This window comes from Hippocampus guttulatus, chromosome 2 (assembly GCF_054856545.1).
Source record: "Hippocampus guttulatus isolate MCC_2025c chromosome 2, RoL_Hgut_1.0, whole genome shotgun sequence".
Taxonomy (NCBI): Eukaryota; Metazoa; Chordata; class Actinopteri; order Syngnathiformes; family Syngnathidae; genus Hippocampus; species Hippocampus guttulatus.
The window spans coordinates 27,691,475-27,708,804 of NC_141262.1; the positions used below are offsets into that span (position 1 = coordinate 27,691,475).

The 17,330-nt window shown below is 51.4% G+C and overlaps 1 protein-coding gene across 2 annotated transcripts in view; it reads right to left on the bottom strand.

The window, feature by feature from the left end:
• trpc5a (transient receptor potential cation channel, subfamily C, member 5a) overlaps positions 1–16,936 on the bottom strand; it is a 35,181-nt gene extending 18,245 nt beyond the window's left edge. The window contains exons 1-3 of one of the 2 annotated variants that reach the window (XM_086105186.1): positions 16,463–16,934; positions 1,362–1,403; positions 936–1,289 (exon numbers count right to left, since the gene is read on the bottom strand). In XM_086105186.1, coding sequence (XP_085961312.1) covers positions 936–1,289; positions 1,362–1,394 — 387 coding nt within the window. In that variant the 5' untranslated portion in view covers positions 1,395–1,403; positions 16,463–16,934. Of the gene's footprint in view, positions 1–935; positions 1,404–16,462 lie in introns of both variants that reach the window. The other variant, XM_086105185.1, reaches the window with a different exon arrangement.
• Positions 16,937–17,330: the final 394 nt, after the last annotated feature.

Consider the following 17,330-nt stretch of genomic DNA (forward strand, 5'->3'; position numbering starts at 1 on the left):
ATGTTGAAATGTAATATTTCTTATACACATTTATACAGTGTTGGAAAACGTTAAGAATGTTTGTGTCATGTTTGTCCTCCTACAGAAACCATATTCAAAAATATATCTATATTTCCCATAACTTTCCATTTTCAAACATTTTGGAAAACGCTCCAGGGTGCCACTAGGGCGCTAAAGAGCCGGATGCGGCTCCAGAGCGTCCCGTCTGAATCGCAGCAAGTTGCAAAATGGTGCGGCGGCGAGCACGCGTGACGACGATGCGGGGAGGACGCGCGCGGACTCTTTCATCTCTCCGAGGGAGGGCCAAGCCCCCCGCTCGCTACTTTTCATCTTTACCGCCACTCGCTCCGTTTCCTCCTCCTCCTCCTCCTTCCTTCTGCCCCACTTTCTCCCCCGCGTCTGCATCCTGCGTCGTCCTCTTCACACCCTCTTCTCATCCCCGTATTCGACGCTTCCAGCCTCCGCCGCTCATCCTCGTCTAACCCTCCGCTCTCTCTTTCCTAATCTCAATTCGCACTTTTCTCTAGATGTGAGAAGGACTGCGAGAACAACTGCCCCCGGTGGGCACCCAAACAGCACATGCTTACACACACACCGTCACTCCCTTGACAGTCAAGTCCAGAAAGTGTTTTTTTTAATTTTGCTCATCACATTTCCAGCAAAAATAGACGCGCATTTGCATGCACACAAACATCAAAGGAGAGCGCGAGAGCCTTCCCTCCTGTGCGCGTCTCTCGTTCTCCTCATTTCTTGTTCCTCCTCTCTCATTCCGCCCGGATCACATCTTATCTGTCTTTCCCTGCCGTATCCAAACTCCACCACCATTTGCCTACGTCCGACCATCCCTTTTTTTTTTGTTTCCGCGGCCGCCGAGCGCTCGGCTCGGAAGACGTCGGCTCGCGTCGGAGATGTGTCGAGTAAGCCGACGTAAGCACCTGCTTCTCGCCGCTCGGCCGGCGGTGCGACAGCAGCAGCTCCACGGCGCCCACCACCTCCTTCCTGATGGCGTAGAGCAGGGCGTCGCCGGTGTGAATGCCGTGGTCGAGAAGCAGCTCCATGATCTCCAGGTTCTCGTTCTCGATGGCGATGAGCAACGCGCTGCGCCCCAGCGGGTCCAGGCAGTTGACGTCCATGTTGTAGTAGACCTCCGCCTCGCGCAGCGCATGTTTGACGCCGGCGTAGTCGCCCTTCTCCACCGCCGTCAGGTAGGCGCGCTCCTCCGCCGACAGCTCCACCTCGGCCCGCACGATCTGCAGCGGGATGCGGTCGCGGTACGGCGAGTACGTCGCCTTGAGAGAACGGAAACAACTTGAGCGGTTGGGGGGGGGGACGTCGGACGTCGGCGTGCGGTCGGCCCTCACCTTCTTGTAGTAGAGCTGAGTCATGGGATTCATTTGGTCACTCTGGCGAGGAGACGGGACAGCGGGTTAGCGACCTCTCGTGCACAGCACACCAACACGGGGCTCACTCGGCGACGCGAACGCACGGCGGGCTGATTGAACACTCAAAATGATCCGTCGGTGTGAGCGTGACCACCGATGGTTGTTCGTCAATCTGTGCCCTGCGATTGGCAAGCGGTTCAGGGTGTCCCCCGCCTACTGCCCGAAGACGGCTGGGAGAGGCTCCACGCGACCCTTGTGAGGATAAGCGCATCGGAAAATGGAATGACGTGAAAAAGAATAAAATTTAATTTGCTGTTACATCTCTCCTTCTTTCCCTCCATCCTTCCTTTTTTCCTTCCCTCCTTTTCTTCTTCCTTCCTTGCTTCTTAGCTTCCTTCCTTCTTCCTTCCATCCTTTTCTTCCTTCCTTTCTTGCTTCCTTCCTTCCTTCTTTCCCTCATCCTTCCTTCCTTCCTTTCTTGCTTTCCTCATTGCTTCTTAGCGTCCTTCCTTCCTTCTTTCCCTCATCCTTCCTTTCTTGCTTTCCTCATTGCTTCTTAGCTTCCTTCCTTCCTTCTTTCCCTCATCCTTCTTTCCTTCCTTCCTTTCTTGCTTTCCTCATTGCTTCTTAGCGTCCTTCCTTCCCTCCTTCCTTCTTTCTGTCCTTCTTTCCCTCCATCCTTCTTTCCTTCCTTCCTTTCTTGCTTCCTTCCTTGCTTCTTGGCTTCCTTCCGTCCGTAAATGTGTCATCCTCGCGCACCCGGTAAAATGAAAGCGGTGAAAGTCCAAAGACCCGACAGATGTGTGCCAAGAAGTAAATTGGAAGAGACTTTCAGCGAAGGGAGTGAGGTTCCCAAACGCACCAACAAATTTCGTCTCATCTCCCGCACCGATCGTCACACGCTCATATTTCGACAACAGGTCGTACATCTTTTCCTATCAACCGACCGGATGTTGAAAACGCGGCGCGCTCTGCGGCAAAGCGAAGGAGATTAAGATCCGCGCACGTCCGCCAGCTTGCGAAATTCCGGCACGCGCTCTCAATGAACGGTGACGGCCGGACGGACGGCGCAGAATGCAGATTGGCGGCAAAACTGCCCGCCGCGGGACAATCGATACTGACGGCTTTGCAGCGCGCCGTACGGCCACGCAGATAAACTCTCCGCTCTGACCGCCTTCTCCGGGAATGTCTGGCTCGGCGACGTGGCCGCAGACGTTTGGAACGCGCGGCTCATAAATGCCGCAGCAATGCTGATCATTCCCATTTCTCGTGTGTCTGCCGAATGAGGACGGTGAGCGGTGGAGCTTTTTTTTTTTTTTTTTTTTTTGTGCAATGTCATCTCAGATGCGCGCTGGATTTCTGATGACACATTCTTTGATCTCTTTGCGCACCGCCCCCCCCCCCCCTTCATCTTCGCGGCATCGCTCACTTGGGCCAATTATCCGCCTGGACTCCATCACCCGCGGCCCCTCTTCCCATCTTTCTTGCACTTCATCAGACTTTCCCTCCGCCTCTTCTTCTCTCCCCTCGCCGTCGTCCAATCGGATGTCGGGCCGGGAGGAAAAAGGTATGTGTGGGCGTTAACCCCCCCCCCCCCCCCCCATCTTCAAGTTTGCTGTGTTCATCGTCATCTGGCGTCCTCCGCGCGAGAGAGACGACGCGGCAGCGGAATGCTCTTCGCTCCGCCGACTTCTAATGGAATGAAGACGGTAAAGAGGCAAAGGGAGAACGTCGGCGCGGTGAATCACATGCGGCGCCGAGGGGAATCGAGCACTTTGGAAGTGAGGCCCCGTCGCGTCCCGTCTGTCCTCCGTCCCGCACGCAAGATGACGAATTCCACCCAAACAAGTGAATAAATAAAAATGACATTGAAGCGTCTTCCAAAGACTTTGTCTCCTCTCCCCCCCTGACCTTTATTTAACGCTGCCGCTTAATTACAAAACAAACATCTTTCCAAGCCGGGCCCGGAGATGAAAATGGGTGAGCGAATAAAAAAAATATAAAAAAGAAAGAAAAGAAAAAAAGGGGAGGCTGGCAGATGATGCAAAGCTTTTGTTGTGTAAGGCTCTAAATTTAGAACCGAAAGGCATTTGGGGAGACGAGGCCTCCAGCGCAAGCGAGGAGATCGCAAGCCCGCTGCCGCCGGCACTCCTGGGGGGAGTTTCCTCTTTGCTCAAGAAGCTCTAATCCCCACCCTGGTGCCCCACGCGCCGCCACCCCCAAACCCCGATTCCTTTCTTGCTGGCCTTTGTCTCATTTCTCTGCCAGATGTTGTCATTCATTTGTCCTTGGCAGCTTGGTGGCACTTTGGAGTCTGAGGATCGGCCTTTCCCCGAACTCCGTTGCTCCCGCTTCCCATCCTCTCCCCTCCTTCATCGTTGCCATCTGCTCTCTGTCGCCTTGGTCCCTCTTGCATCACTCTCCGCGTCCCTTCCTCCCCTCACCTTCACTTTGGCTCCCCCCTCTCGCCCCCCTTTCATAACTCTTTCATTCCTCTGCCTCCTTTCTGAGCCCACAAAGCAAATGACACGCAGATATTGGGGACGTGTCGCGGCTGCCATACAATCAGCCACTTTCTTTGTACCTCTTGATTCACCATTCTTTCCTTTCTTGCTTCCTTCCTTCTTTACCACTTTTCTTCCTTACTTTCTTGCTTCTTAGCTTCTTTCCCTCCTTTCCTCTTCCCTTCCTTTGATTTACTGGTCTCGAATGACGCTAAAGGGATGGAACTGAATTTGCTGCGGTACGTCTGTCCTTCTTTCCCTGCAGCCTTCCTTCTTTCCTTCCTCCTTTCCTTCCTTGCTCCCTTCCTCCTTTTTCTCCTTCCTTTCTTGCTTCCTTCTTTTCCTCCTTCCTTGCTTCTGAGCTTACTTTTTCTTTTCCTTCTTCCTTCCGTCTGTCCTTCTTTCCCTCCATCCTTCCTTCCTTCCCTCCTTGCCTTCTGGATGGATGGATGGTCTCGAATGACACAAAATGAATAAAATTGAATTTGCTGTACTACATCTTTCCTTCTTTCCCTTCATCCTTCCTTCCTTCCCTCCTTTTCTTCCCTTCCTTTCTTCTTAGCTTCCTTCCTTCCTTCCCTCCTTCCTTCCTTTGATTTACTGGTCTCGAGTGACGCAAAAGTGCTATAATTGAATTTGCTGCGCTACATTAGTCTTTTTAATTGGCCTCATTCCCATATTTGATGGCGATGCGTTATGTGGCTTTGCGTACAAATGCCAATGTGCGCATGCACGTGCGTGTGCGTGTGTTTTCTGATATCGTCGGAGTGAGTAAAACGCACAAGTGCGCTTGCTTGCGTTGTTGGAATTTGCCCCGAGGTGGACAAATGTAGCTCTTACCGTGTCCGCGGTAGCAGTGTGTACCTATGTTCCTGCGCAAGTAACACTTTTACATGACTAACAACACGCAACACACAGACGTGTGCGCACACACACGTCGTTCTCAAGCAGCACTTCGGCATGACAGAAGGAGGCATACGTGTCGCCACGGTAACCGCGGGGACAGTTGCTGCGAGCTCCCGCCGCAGCGGGTTAAAGGTTAACGTGGCGGGCCTGCGGCCATGAGTGCGCGGGTTCGAATCCCTGGCTCATCACATGAAGAAGTCATGCGGCATACTGCGTCCTTCAAGCGGCATCTCGTCTTTGTGACAGAACGTTTATGCAACTAACTAGTTTCTAAAGCGGACGTTACTTAAACGTCACATGAATGGAAGATGAAAAAAGCCAATTAAGCTTGACAGGACCTCTCCAACAAGTCCTACATTAACAATGACCAACAGTACTCACAATTTGCATCTCTGACTAGTCTTAGTCTCTTTACACAACAGAGTGTCCTAAACGGGACATACAGGACGTGTTTTTTTTTTCCTGCGTTCAAAATTGCCGCCTGCAGCTAAATTTTTTGCCGCCCTCAGTCCGACCGACTGATATCACTCAACACAGCGCAAAGCTCCAGCTGTGCTGAGTGAGCGATCGAGGTCCCGATTGCGGCTGCGATGTATTTTAACCGCAGTTGCAGCCTTGCGCCACTTTGGAGGCGCTACATCAACACTTGTGCGCAGGAAAGACCCGAAGCAACGACCGAAGAAGAAACACATAGTATCTTTCCGTATCATCTTAAAAACACACCAGCCAGTGGCTTTGACAATGCAGCGTGCTATTGCAGCACAGGTGGATATGGACCACAGGGCGCTGAGAGGCTGCTTCAAAAATAATCCATGAGCGTCTCCAACAGAAAGTGGCCCCTAAACACAAGCCCATCATTCTCCAATTCAGGTTTTAAAAAACAAACGCTTTCACATTGCTCGTAGTCATGTTCTTATTGGAACGCTGAACTAAAAAGTATGTTTCCTGTAAAAGAAAGTGAGTCAGTTGAATTTACAGAACACGGTCGGGTTGGCACCGCCTCTGCGTTAAATTGAGCCAGGAAAAAAAATCTTTCATGTGAATAACATCGAAATATGAAGACACATAAATAGGAATTGTCAAACAGTTCAAACAGGAGTGTGTCTCCTTTTAAAGCGAAGTTTTTTGCATCTCGATGTCGCCGGGTGGGGGTGGGGGGGGGACGTTTTGGTAACATCGTCATCCGTATGCTGAACTTTTCACAAACACGTTGCCACGACTGAACCAAGTCAACCCGTGGAATCCAATTGATCGTCCCAAGTACTCCGTATTCTGTGTGCGCGCTTCATAAAGCTTGAAGACGGCAAGCAGATGTCGGACGGCTTCTTTTGATCCGACACGACTAAGTGGTTCCCAGGCGCGCACGCTGTCTAAGGTGGCGACTTTGTGTGATGTGTTGGCGTGCGGCGGGTCACAGTCAAACGTTGAGCGGGGAGGGGAAGTCTTAAAGAATGGATGAAGATGAAGCGCCTGCAAAAGTTAAGTCGGAACACTTAAACAAAGAACAGCGGGCAAATGTTCTTTAAGGGAGCGAGAGGCGGTCGGGGGGAGGATTCGAGGGGGAGTCGAGGCAGACAGATGGAGACTCTGCTCCTCCTCTTCCTCCTCGCAAGCTTTCATAAGTGTGAGTACATGAGCGGGACGCGGCTTCGGTGACGCGCAGGAAGTGTCAATATTCGTGAGCGACGGCTGACAGCCAAACGCGACTTGAGGTTAAAAATCCAAGAACACGCTGGCCCAGGCCACTTCATCCTCCTGTTCACTTTGCCGCACCGCAAATATTTGCCCTGCTTAATAAATCCACAATAAATTAATGAATGCATAACAAGAGTGTGGCGGCCCGGTAGTCCAGTGATTAGCGTGTCGACCCCACAGTACAGAGGTACGGGGTTCGATTCCAACTCCCTGTATGGAGTTTGCATGTTCTCCCCGGGTCTGCGTGGGTTTTCTCCGGGTACTCCGGTTTCCTCCCGCATTCCAAAAACATGCATGGCAGGCTGATTGAACACTCGAAATTGTCACGAGGTGTGAGTGTGAGTGTGAGCACGGATGGTTGTTTGTCTTAACCTGCCGTGCATGTTTTTGGAATGTTGGAGGAAACCGGAGTACCCAGAGAAAACCCCATGCAGGCAATCGAACCCCGCACCCCTGCACTGTGAAGCAGATGTGCTAACGAGTCAACCGCCGTGCCGACGGCGGAAAACATTTTAGCGTTTTTTTTTCTATGTAATTCAGTAGACGAGGTTCCTCTCTCTTTTTGCGTTTCTAGCACTTATCTTCAAATGCTTATTTAGAAACCAATCTTGCCATTTACTTAACAGCAGGGGTGTCAAGCCAATATTTGGCACCGGCCACATCGTAGTTATGATTTCTCCCAGAGCGCCCTGACGACTGCGAGACCATAGGAATGTTTAATCGCCTCCTCACAATATGACAAATACATAACAAACTGATGTATAACACATTTTGAAATCAGAAGTCAAATCAGAAATTTGTTCCGCGATTGCTCAACTTACTGTAACAAGGGGTTTGGTTTGGGATCAAGAAAAGCTTTATTGATTACAGATGACAATCCGAAATGTCTCGATTTTCGTAAAGCTCATCAAAGTTGACACGCTTGATTTGCTTTCCTGGGCCACATAAAGTGATGTGGTGGCCCTGATCTGGCCGCCGAGCCTCGAGTTTGACACCCCTATTACACCACGTCCTCTACATCTTTGCATGTCGTGTAGGAGCTAAGTTGTGGGGGGTTCGCTCTTCCCGGCAGGCTTGTCCCGATGACAACCGTGACAAGGTGTCAGGCTGTGACACATCTGGCACGTTATATCGACATGATTGGAATCCAGCCATAGAATGCGAGGTCCTATTAATATTCAAACAGGCGTCCGGTGTGCGATCACGTGACGTAATCGGATCTCCCGTGTCCCTGTGAGGCGGGCGCGGCGGGCCGCCCGTCGTTCAGATCGATCCGCTGAGGATGCCGCGAGGCCCGGGGGTTGAGGCGTTTGTTCACGAGGCTCTGACACAAGAACCCCCCCCCCCCCCCCCACTTCATAACGTTTTCCTAATTTAGAACACCTCTCATCGTGCATGCCCTGCGGTCAACGGTAAGCGTTTGTGCTCATGTCTCCCTCGATGAGAACATTGAAGACAACACTTGACCTTTTGTTCCCCTCAGGTGGGAATCGGTCGCAGCTGGAAAATGTATCGTGTCCTTTGACTCCGGCTTAATGCGCCCCACGTGACGGAATCCGATCTAATTAGGCGGCAGAGTTCTAAGTTCTCGACGCCGAGTGCGAGCCAGAAACAGCGCCGCTATCGTCCCGAGAGCAGCTCGTTCCGGTTTTCATCCTGCGCCAGTGCGAGCGGTTTGACTCGGATCAATGTGGGGAAGATCTCTGCGCGCCGGCAGCACTAAAGTGACTCCGACATGTTCATGGGCCGTGAAGAGCCCCGATGTGCGGCTTGAGAAGTCGATTCGGTCCAATAAGGATTATTTATTTATCTTATTTCCTCGTGGTGGTAAAAATAGATTTTGGAAAAGTCGACGGTTATGCAAGAGTAGCATTTTGGTTGTTTGCCACGTGATGGGATGGAAAATATGAGTGGAAACTCATGCTACGGTGTAATGTGGCTCTCTGAAGACGCCTGACTGTCAAGCCTTCCGCACACCAATTCGCCGTCGGGAAGTCGGAAGGAGATGTCCGGGGGGGCGTTCGGCCATTCAATACGTAGAGTCCGGTCGGGCTGTCGGGACAAATGATCACTCCGATTGGCTGCTAGCTAGCATCTTTGCACTCAAGTATTTTAGCCGTTAAAGAAATATTATTTCATCATAGGTGAAACGGATGAGAACAATACGTTTTTGTTTACATTTTTATATGCCTTCAACCGTGACTATTGCCGCCGATGGCATAGAGGGGTGCCACTTCTCACGCATGCGCAGAAGGTCCGGAGTACTCGTCGACATTGTCGACTTTGCAGTGTGTACTTCTTGTCACGGGTGTGATGGTAAAATCTCATTTGTTTCTCTAGTAGCCAAAGAATTTATCCCACACACGTACTTTGAATCAGGTCACAGCTAAGCAGTAAGCCTGAGCACGCATCGGCGGAGACTCAAATTAATATGCAAATTAGCCATTAAAATCGAATGCCGAATTGGAGTTCCCAGATTCGAGTGAGACTGAATCAGAGTATTCGTGTCACACGAATGTTTGAATGGCAATACGCATATGTATGAAGCCGCAGCGCGCGCAGCGTCACGTGAAGCGCGCTCGCCCCCGAAGTGTTTACGTTTGTATGGGAATGTTTAGCCGGCTAATGAGCATTAAATTCAACTGTTAAGTAACCAGTCAATAAAAAGCACCCGGCCGGGCATTGTATCAAAAGCCTTTGTGGTTACTCTGCTGTTGTCCTCTGACACCTGAAGGGAGTTTGTAAACTTGAACGTCGGATGGGTGAGCCGAACTCCCCCCCACCCCCCAGGTTAGCCTAGTGCTTAGCTAGCTGGTATGAAAAACAACTTGGGTTCTGCAGTCGGCTACCGTACGTTGAGGGATCCTGGTGGCTAAAGTGCATCATTTTAAACTAAAAAGGAAAAGCTTTCCATAGTTGAAGTGGCGGCTGATATGTTTTCAAAAAAATCAATCAATGAATGAGGCTTTGGACAACATACGCTGTAGATAAAAGTGCTATATCAGTGATTGACTATGATGGACTGGATTTGTCATTTTTGTGGATTACGATGTATTTTTCAGCAAAAGTGCCATGTAGTCACCCATTCGAGTCGATTCAGGACTCAGCGGTTAAACGTAAATGAATAACGAAAATGGTTTTTGGAGGCGAGGCCAAGCTCTACCAAAAAGAGTCGATGGGAATCTTTGGATGTTGATCTTCCAGTTGCGAATGACGTCCTTGCTCGAGAGCTCACGAAAAAGGCCCAGTGATGAGTGGCCTTTTCATCAAAACCGCAATTGATCCCAACCTTTCATCTCCAAAAGATTGAACAGATTCTTTTATTTTTAATTGCTTTTAAACCGCCGAGCATGATTTCACATCGGTGGCCCGCGTTCGGGACGCGTGTGTCATTGGGGCCAGGGTTTTTGAGGGGTCGTTTTCATTAACTTTGTCCTATTCAACTTCCTCTTTTCGTCTGAAGGTTCTTGTTCTTTTCATGCGCAAACTGGAGAAATATTTTTTTACCGCCGGGCCAGACACAGAAGTTTTGATTGCGGGCAAGAATAGAATCAACTACAGAGGCTTCAAACAGGAACTTCTTTGGGATATCGATTTCCCAACTCTGGCCTAAATTAAATGCCACGGCGGCAGCTGCCTGTGATAGGCGCCTTTAAAATAAAGAAAGAAAGAAAGTCACATCAGCCCCTCATCTCCGCGCGACTCCTCCCCGCTCAGTGACGACATTTGCATCGATGGCAGCGTTTGTACTCGCGGCCGTCAGCCTTCGTTTCCAGCCACTTCCCTTCATGATGCTCTTCTCCTAAGTTGTACAACTTGTAGCGAGCTTCTACGCCGGCCTCCGTGGCAATGCCTTCACGCTTTGTGCGGCTCGCAGGACCTATTCGCTGCGCTGGGAAAGGAGCATCGGCGCAGCACAATCGGCTCTTTGAGTCCAATTGTCAGAGTCTGCCTCTGAGCCTTTCACAGCAAAGGAAAAATGGAACAGCTATCCCGTATTTGCCCGAAGCGTCCGTACAAAAGGCGAAACACAAAGTAAATCATGATTGTGGCCGTACGAGCTCGTGGTAAAAGACCATAAAAAAAAAACTTTGGTCAGTGTCTAAACTCTGGGAGGAAGGACATGGTGAGCGGCGATTCCAGACTTTCCGGGCATTGCAAAGCGGTCGAACCAAACTTTGGATTGTTCGGGTTGAGATCGCGACCAAAAAGGAAAAAAAAAAACTGTTCCACAATGTCTTTGTCCCGATTTTAAACGCCTCTGGATGAGCAGCTGGTGCGAGTGTCTCGCGTGTAAACCAACTGCGTTCGTCAACAGCGCCTTTGTTTCTATTGGATTAGAGGAAACTTTATTGATCCCCCAGGAACAAATGGGCTGTTGAGGGAGGTACAGTAATTTGATTCGGGGGCGGGGCGGCATTTGGCAGCGGGGTAAGGAAAGCGTATAAAGCACTCAACCGGAATATCAAATGTATCAATAAAGATGCGAGATCTCACTATGGAGCATCTGATTGATGTGTTTTATCGTTTGGTGCCACTTCGGTCCGTCTTAGCGCTGCGGTGACATTCACACTTCCCTGAGGAGTGCCAACACGTTTGAGGGGTGTGCATTTTCCCGAACATTAGGATAGGGAGGGGGGGGGGGGCGCACTTGTTAACTTCGTTGCGGATGATGACGTCTTCTTGCCGATGGATGATAATTAATAGAAAGGGCTAATTAAGCAAGTAGGTTTTCACGGCCTTCAAGTTCGCGGCCCCAAATGTGCAAGACGTCCTTGACGCTGGCGGTCTGCCTGGAAGGAGGACGGCGAAAACGTCAGCCGGATGCCTCCCATGTAAAGACGGCAAAGATTACCGGCGACTTTGCAGCCACTAAATGCGATGCACTCAATGCCGTTTGCTGTGATAAGTCACCAACGGCGACAACAAAGACGGCCGAGTTGATCGCCTGAGGAGGCGGATGGATGGAGGACAACCTCAAGATAGGCGGGGTATAAAAAAATAAAAAAATAAAATAAATAAATAAATAACGCAGGCTGGTTGACGGTTTGGGCAACCACGGGATGAGCGCAACACCGTTCAGTAAGCGGCATCTAACTGGATAAAAACTTCAGAAAATGAACGGAAACGGCACACGCGTCTTGATTTCTCACGAGGTGATGAGTCGAACGCCGCGCCGGGCGTCAGGGCGCTCACGGCGACCTCTCCCGCGCCGGCTTGGCTCGTCAGCATGAGCGGCACGTCGGGGCAAAAGCTTGCATGCCGGGAGGTTTTTAAAGGAAAGACGAACGGCATCTTGGAAGCGTCCAAAGGTTCAGAGGACAAGGTTGCACTGAGGAAACGAAAACCGTCAAAGAAGCCAGATGAGTCCGGCTTAATGGAGCAAGTCGACTCTAATAAGACTTGCTCATTACTGGTAGGACACGCTGACATCATCAAGTGCAGCGTGACATCAAAGTGGATCGTCGTCATGGGCGCGGCAGTCGAGCTGTTTCCGTTACGAGCTGACGGGAGGGGGCCAAAGCGCGGCGGCGGTGGCGGCGGCTAATCCGCAGCTTGTTTACAACGGTCGCCGATCCCGACGAGGGCTGAGAGGAGATTGAGCGACACGTCGTAACCAAGGTGACAGCCCGTGAACCAGCGAAACATTTCGCTTTGCAAGCCACAGCGAACGTCGATGGAGCGGCGAGCGAAGATTTTGCCATCTCCATGCCGAGTGGCGCCACAGGCCCGAGCTGCTTCAAGCTCAGTCGGATTTTGTTTTCTGGCAATTTCGCGGACCTGCACGCGGAGCGACTTTATTTGTCTTTTTTTTTACAAGCCACTCTCGTAGATCCGGCCGCCGCGTCGTCACGAGCGTCACTCTGCCTCGTAAACTTAACGAGCGCACCGTGTTCCTCAACGCTCACCTCTCACTTGTCGCCTTTGCGGTTGTCAGCCGATGGAAAAAGAAGACTCGGTTCTCCATGCTAATAGAACAATCACTTTCTACGCAGCTATTCCACCAAAACCCAACAGAACAGCACGCCACTGTGCCATGGACGTTATTCTGAGCATTTCGGAATCACTATTTAGCCCGGAGATGGCCCACCAGTCAGAGACGAAGAGTCAATTTTTTTCACTGTGTTATTGCAAAGAGCCTCATCATACCCTTCCTCACACACACACACACACACACACACACACACACACACACACACACACACACACACACACACACACACACACACACACACACACACACACACACACACACACACGCTCACACGCACGCACTCACGCGGGCGCCCACCAGTACACTCGTGCACATAAGCACGCACACCACAATGAGCAACAATCGGAACGGGCCGCAAAATGAACGAAAGCTAAAGATACAAACGAACAAATCATTTTTTTTCTCCCACCCATTTCGTCCTCCCACCCCTTGCAGTCGACTTAGGACCAGTTCGCCGACTCCCGGTCGATTCTGATCGACGTATTGGGCACCCCTGCCATAAAATCAGAGGTTATTCGCTGACTAGCTTAGCGCTTAGCGCCGTTGTTTGCGCATGAGCGGTGATGCAGTCATGTGATTGGTTGCCCTCTATGTCAATCAAGTAACGGGATTGATGATAGGCTGACGTAGTTCGTTCTGTGTATTTAGCGCCTTCGTTTGATTGGGATCGCCACTGCCGAGGCGTTTTCGACGCTTGTCGTGTGAAAGCCCGGGAGCCGCATTGAACCGGCCAAAGAGCCGCATGCGGCTCGCGAGCCCCGGGTTGGCCACCCGTCATTTAGCCCATAAGAATTGTCAACAAAATACGTCCTTCGAGTGGTGCCGATTTTTCTCGTCTTAGTGCGCGCCATCGAGAGGAATGTTGCGTTTCCTGCCCTATGGTTCGTTCTCGCACTCGTGACACAATCTGCGGTCCGCGACATGACCGCGGTCACGTTTTAAGCGTTTTCGGCAAGAACGCGACAGATTGCGTTCGCTCCACAGGTGTCGGCTTTGTCGGATTGTCCCTTGTTTGCTCTCAAAATCTCAAGCAAATGCTGGACTCAGTTGGAATGCAGAGGGGGGGGGGGGGGGTTACTGAAGTGAATCGTCCGCTCCGATGAGCTCATGTCATTTCAAGCCTTGCTTAATAAATACTGAGTTTATTGAAAAGGGATTAAATTCTGACGGATGAGCACAATTTGGCCATCTAGGGGCCTTTTGTGTGTGTGTGTGTGTGTGTTTGTGTTTTTCCAGTCAGGGCCATTGTGTTCTAGCGGCGCAAAAAGCACTGCCGAAGCCTTCTGAGTTCACCAGTCGATGATGAAATGAGTTTGAGATTTTTTTTTTTTTCCGTCCCTCGCGCCCTTGAGGCTAACACTCCCATTGATCCCCTCTTGAGGAAATGGCAGCCCGCCAGCGTCGTAAAGCATGATATGCGGCAAGCGCCCCCCCGGGGGGTCACACGTTATCTTAACGACGCACAACCTGCTGCTTTGTGTGTGCTCCGAAAAACTTTTCCAAAACGCCACTTCCATTTTTGCCCCCAGCAAGCGGGCAAAAACTGGCAATGGCGGGAAGCAGCTCATTGTGATAATATCGGCCATTTTTTTTATTTATGGTTTCTTGACGTAACACGTGCTCATCTCTCTTCTGAGCCGTGACGCCATTCTGTACGTCACAGTCACACACACACACACACGCACACACACACACACACAGACACACGCACACACACTTTCAGTTTCACTTGCTGTGGCGGTCAAAGGTCGCTGATCACACTCGCTCGTGGCGACAAAATTCGCCGTGGCCTCGTCTGCGATGTGATTGCAGAATTCTGCATGGCACCACAACGAGGCGTGAAAGCCTTGGCTGGGGTTATTTTTCTGCAGCATCAACGTCTTCTCACTGTGAAATTTGACTTTGATCGTCCTCGTGGAGGCGGTGCACCGCGAGCGTGACATCACTGATAAAGCGGCGTCGCTTGATTACAGAAGTCCATTAGCCGCAGGACTGAGGAACCGCCGCAGAAGCCAAAAACCCATAAAGCCCCCCCCCCCACTCATTCCTCCCCCCGCCCCATAAAGCACCCTATGTAAAAAACCTAATTGTGCCCAATTAATGTTGGCCAAAAGTCATATTTTTGAGTCGGGGGGGGGGGGGTGGTGACAGCTCAGTAATTGTCGGAACCTTTGGGTCGTGGCGTTTGGGACGGAAGTAGACCAGGGTCCTTCACGGCGCCTAATGACGCTTGCTGGCATCCTGATGTCCGCCATATTTCCTGCTTGGAAATTGAATTAGCTAATGCTTCCCGACAGCGGACGCGGAAAGGGGAGTAAAATTAGAGTGAGGAGGCGGCGGTGCGATTAAACCGGCGTAACCTCCATCTGAACCTGTTTGGTATCAGCGTGATGATACCAGCCCCCAGCCACCTTCCACGATTCTGCCAGAGAACGTTAACTGAGGACGCGGGAAATGAAAGGAGGTGGCCGGCAGAAGTGAGGGAAAAGGGAGGAAGAAATGAGGGGAAGCCAAAGGGGGAAACGTGAGCGTGAAACGAGGAGAGGGGTGAGCGTTTCGGGTAACCGTCACATGAAGTCAACTCGAAATGGAAAATGAAGGAGGCCGCGTGAGAGTCCGTCGTGGAAGAGCAACCGCAGGAGGGCACAGAATGTGTTGCGCTGGGAAAAATAAAAATAAATAAAGAACAATCCTCTCCGCTCTGCTCTTCGTCTAGCTGAGAAAGAGCAAAAATGCAGAGTGGAGGAGGAAGAAAGTCAGCAAAAGAGGAAAGAAGGGAGGAGAGAACCTTCAAAACAAGTCCTCACCCACAGGGGTCAGAGACGGGCGCCATTGCGCACACTGAAAAAAAGCAAACAAAGGATTTGAAACTTTCTGCTGAGCTGCGCCGAGCCAACTACCTTACAAAAAAAAAAGGGAGTCGATATTAAATAGGAACCAGTGAGTCTTTCATCCACGAGCCGTGTGCACGTGCCAAAAACACGCCACCGGGTTTTTGTACAGATCCCAGCGGGCCACGCTCCCAAAACAGAATTTTCATTCCATTCCGTCAGTTTCATCCATCAGGGCGACTCTTGATGATGTGCATCAAAAAGGGCGCCACCTTTGTCTGGATCATGACGGCGTACATCAAGCGGAGACGTCAGAGACGCTCGATATTTCATATCTGCGTCCGCTAGCTGTGAGCGGAGAATTAGCCGAAACGTCTGTCGCGTTGCGTAGAAGTTTTGCTGACGAGGCCATTTTAAAATGGCGGTCAAACAACGGCTATCTAGGCCGTCTTATCCGATTTTCCAAAGGCCTCCATCCTTACCGGCGAAACAGCCAAATGTATAAATTGTGGTCATATAATGCCAACAAGACCGCTTCAAAGAGTCTCACCGTCTTCCGTTTCACTTCCTACAATCCTTTTCTCATGACACATTTATAGGAGGGCCACATGCTAACACCCCACGCACGTGCGTTATGAGCAGGTGGAGGTGATTTTTTTTTTCCTTTGGGTGGGGGGGGGGCTGCATGTGGGCTGACTAAGGGTTTCGCGTGCAGCCAAGACGGCCATTCTGCAGCGCCATCCATCATCTCCGTGCCCCCCCCCCCCCCGGTGCACGGGTGCCGACACTCGCGCCCGTGTCAACTGCAGTGCCGCGCGGCAGGCTGCTCCACCGCCATCTCGCACGCAAAACCCAAAAAGAGCCGAGCAAACTCTGCAGACCCCCCCCACCACCACCCGACACCCCGTACCCTCCTCCCCCAGCATTACTCAATAGAATGGGGGGCGTGCTGGCGCTTGGTGAACCACCTATCTCCCGCCTCTGCACTGAACCCAAACAGTTTCTCACATGCGCGAGGTCCTTTGCGTGTCGAAAAGCGCCAGCACGCACCCGCGGCTCCTTCCGTCCCCGTTCGCTTGACGTACGTGGACCGTACATGAATCAATTACGGATTTCTGACAGGTGCTAGCGGGAGTAAAGGTGTCTTACCTGTTTGCGAGAGGGATCAAAAATATCCTCCAAATGAGTCCCGATTGGTACCTTGCGCCTCACGTGCGTTGCTTTGCTTCCTTCCCCAAGAGTGGGTCGGTCTGTCCGTACGTCTCTCCTTCCCGTGGGATCTCCTTCCGCGCCCCCAGCGGCCCCCTCCTCATCCCGGCCCTCCCTCTACCTCTTGCTTCCCGCGGGATCAGCTCATCCGGGCCGCGCCGCCTGGACGGGGACGGAGCGCTGCTCGGTGCTGGCGATTCGGCGGCGGCTGTCGCTCGGCGCGTGCCATCCTTTCTGTGCGGGGAGCAGGGGAAGCGTCGGTGCGCGCATGCGTGTGTCGGGAAGCGCCGTGCAGCAGCTACAGGTGATGACGGAACATTCCCGGTATTCCAAAGACAGCGTCTGTGCTCCTGCTCCTGCTCCTGCTGCTGCTTCTGCTGCGCCTCATAGTGATGCTGCTGCGTACGAGACCGCGCCAACCAGGAGGGGGCTGCATATCTCCCCCTCCCATTGCCTGAAATACTCACACGCATCCACACACTCGCACCCTTAATTCTGTTTCTGGTATTCGCATCGTTCACTTCCTTCACCACCATGACATAATAAGGTGACCAATTCCTGATGTTGAGTTCAGAATTTTTAAAGAGGAAGTCAAACCAAAAATGTTCTCTCCAATAATGCTGTGGTTCAATGCCGCCGCACTTGTCCTAACACAGCTTTCTGATTAATGTCATGTTTGTGGCATCTGAATCATGGAGGAAAATCCACCTAACTCTCAGGACGTCACGTAACCAAACTCAGAAAACAGGCGAACCGTGTATTGGTTGCTACCTGAGCACTAAGCGACTGTGATGTCATTTTCACTGGA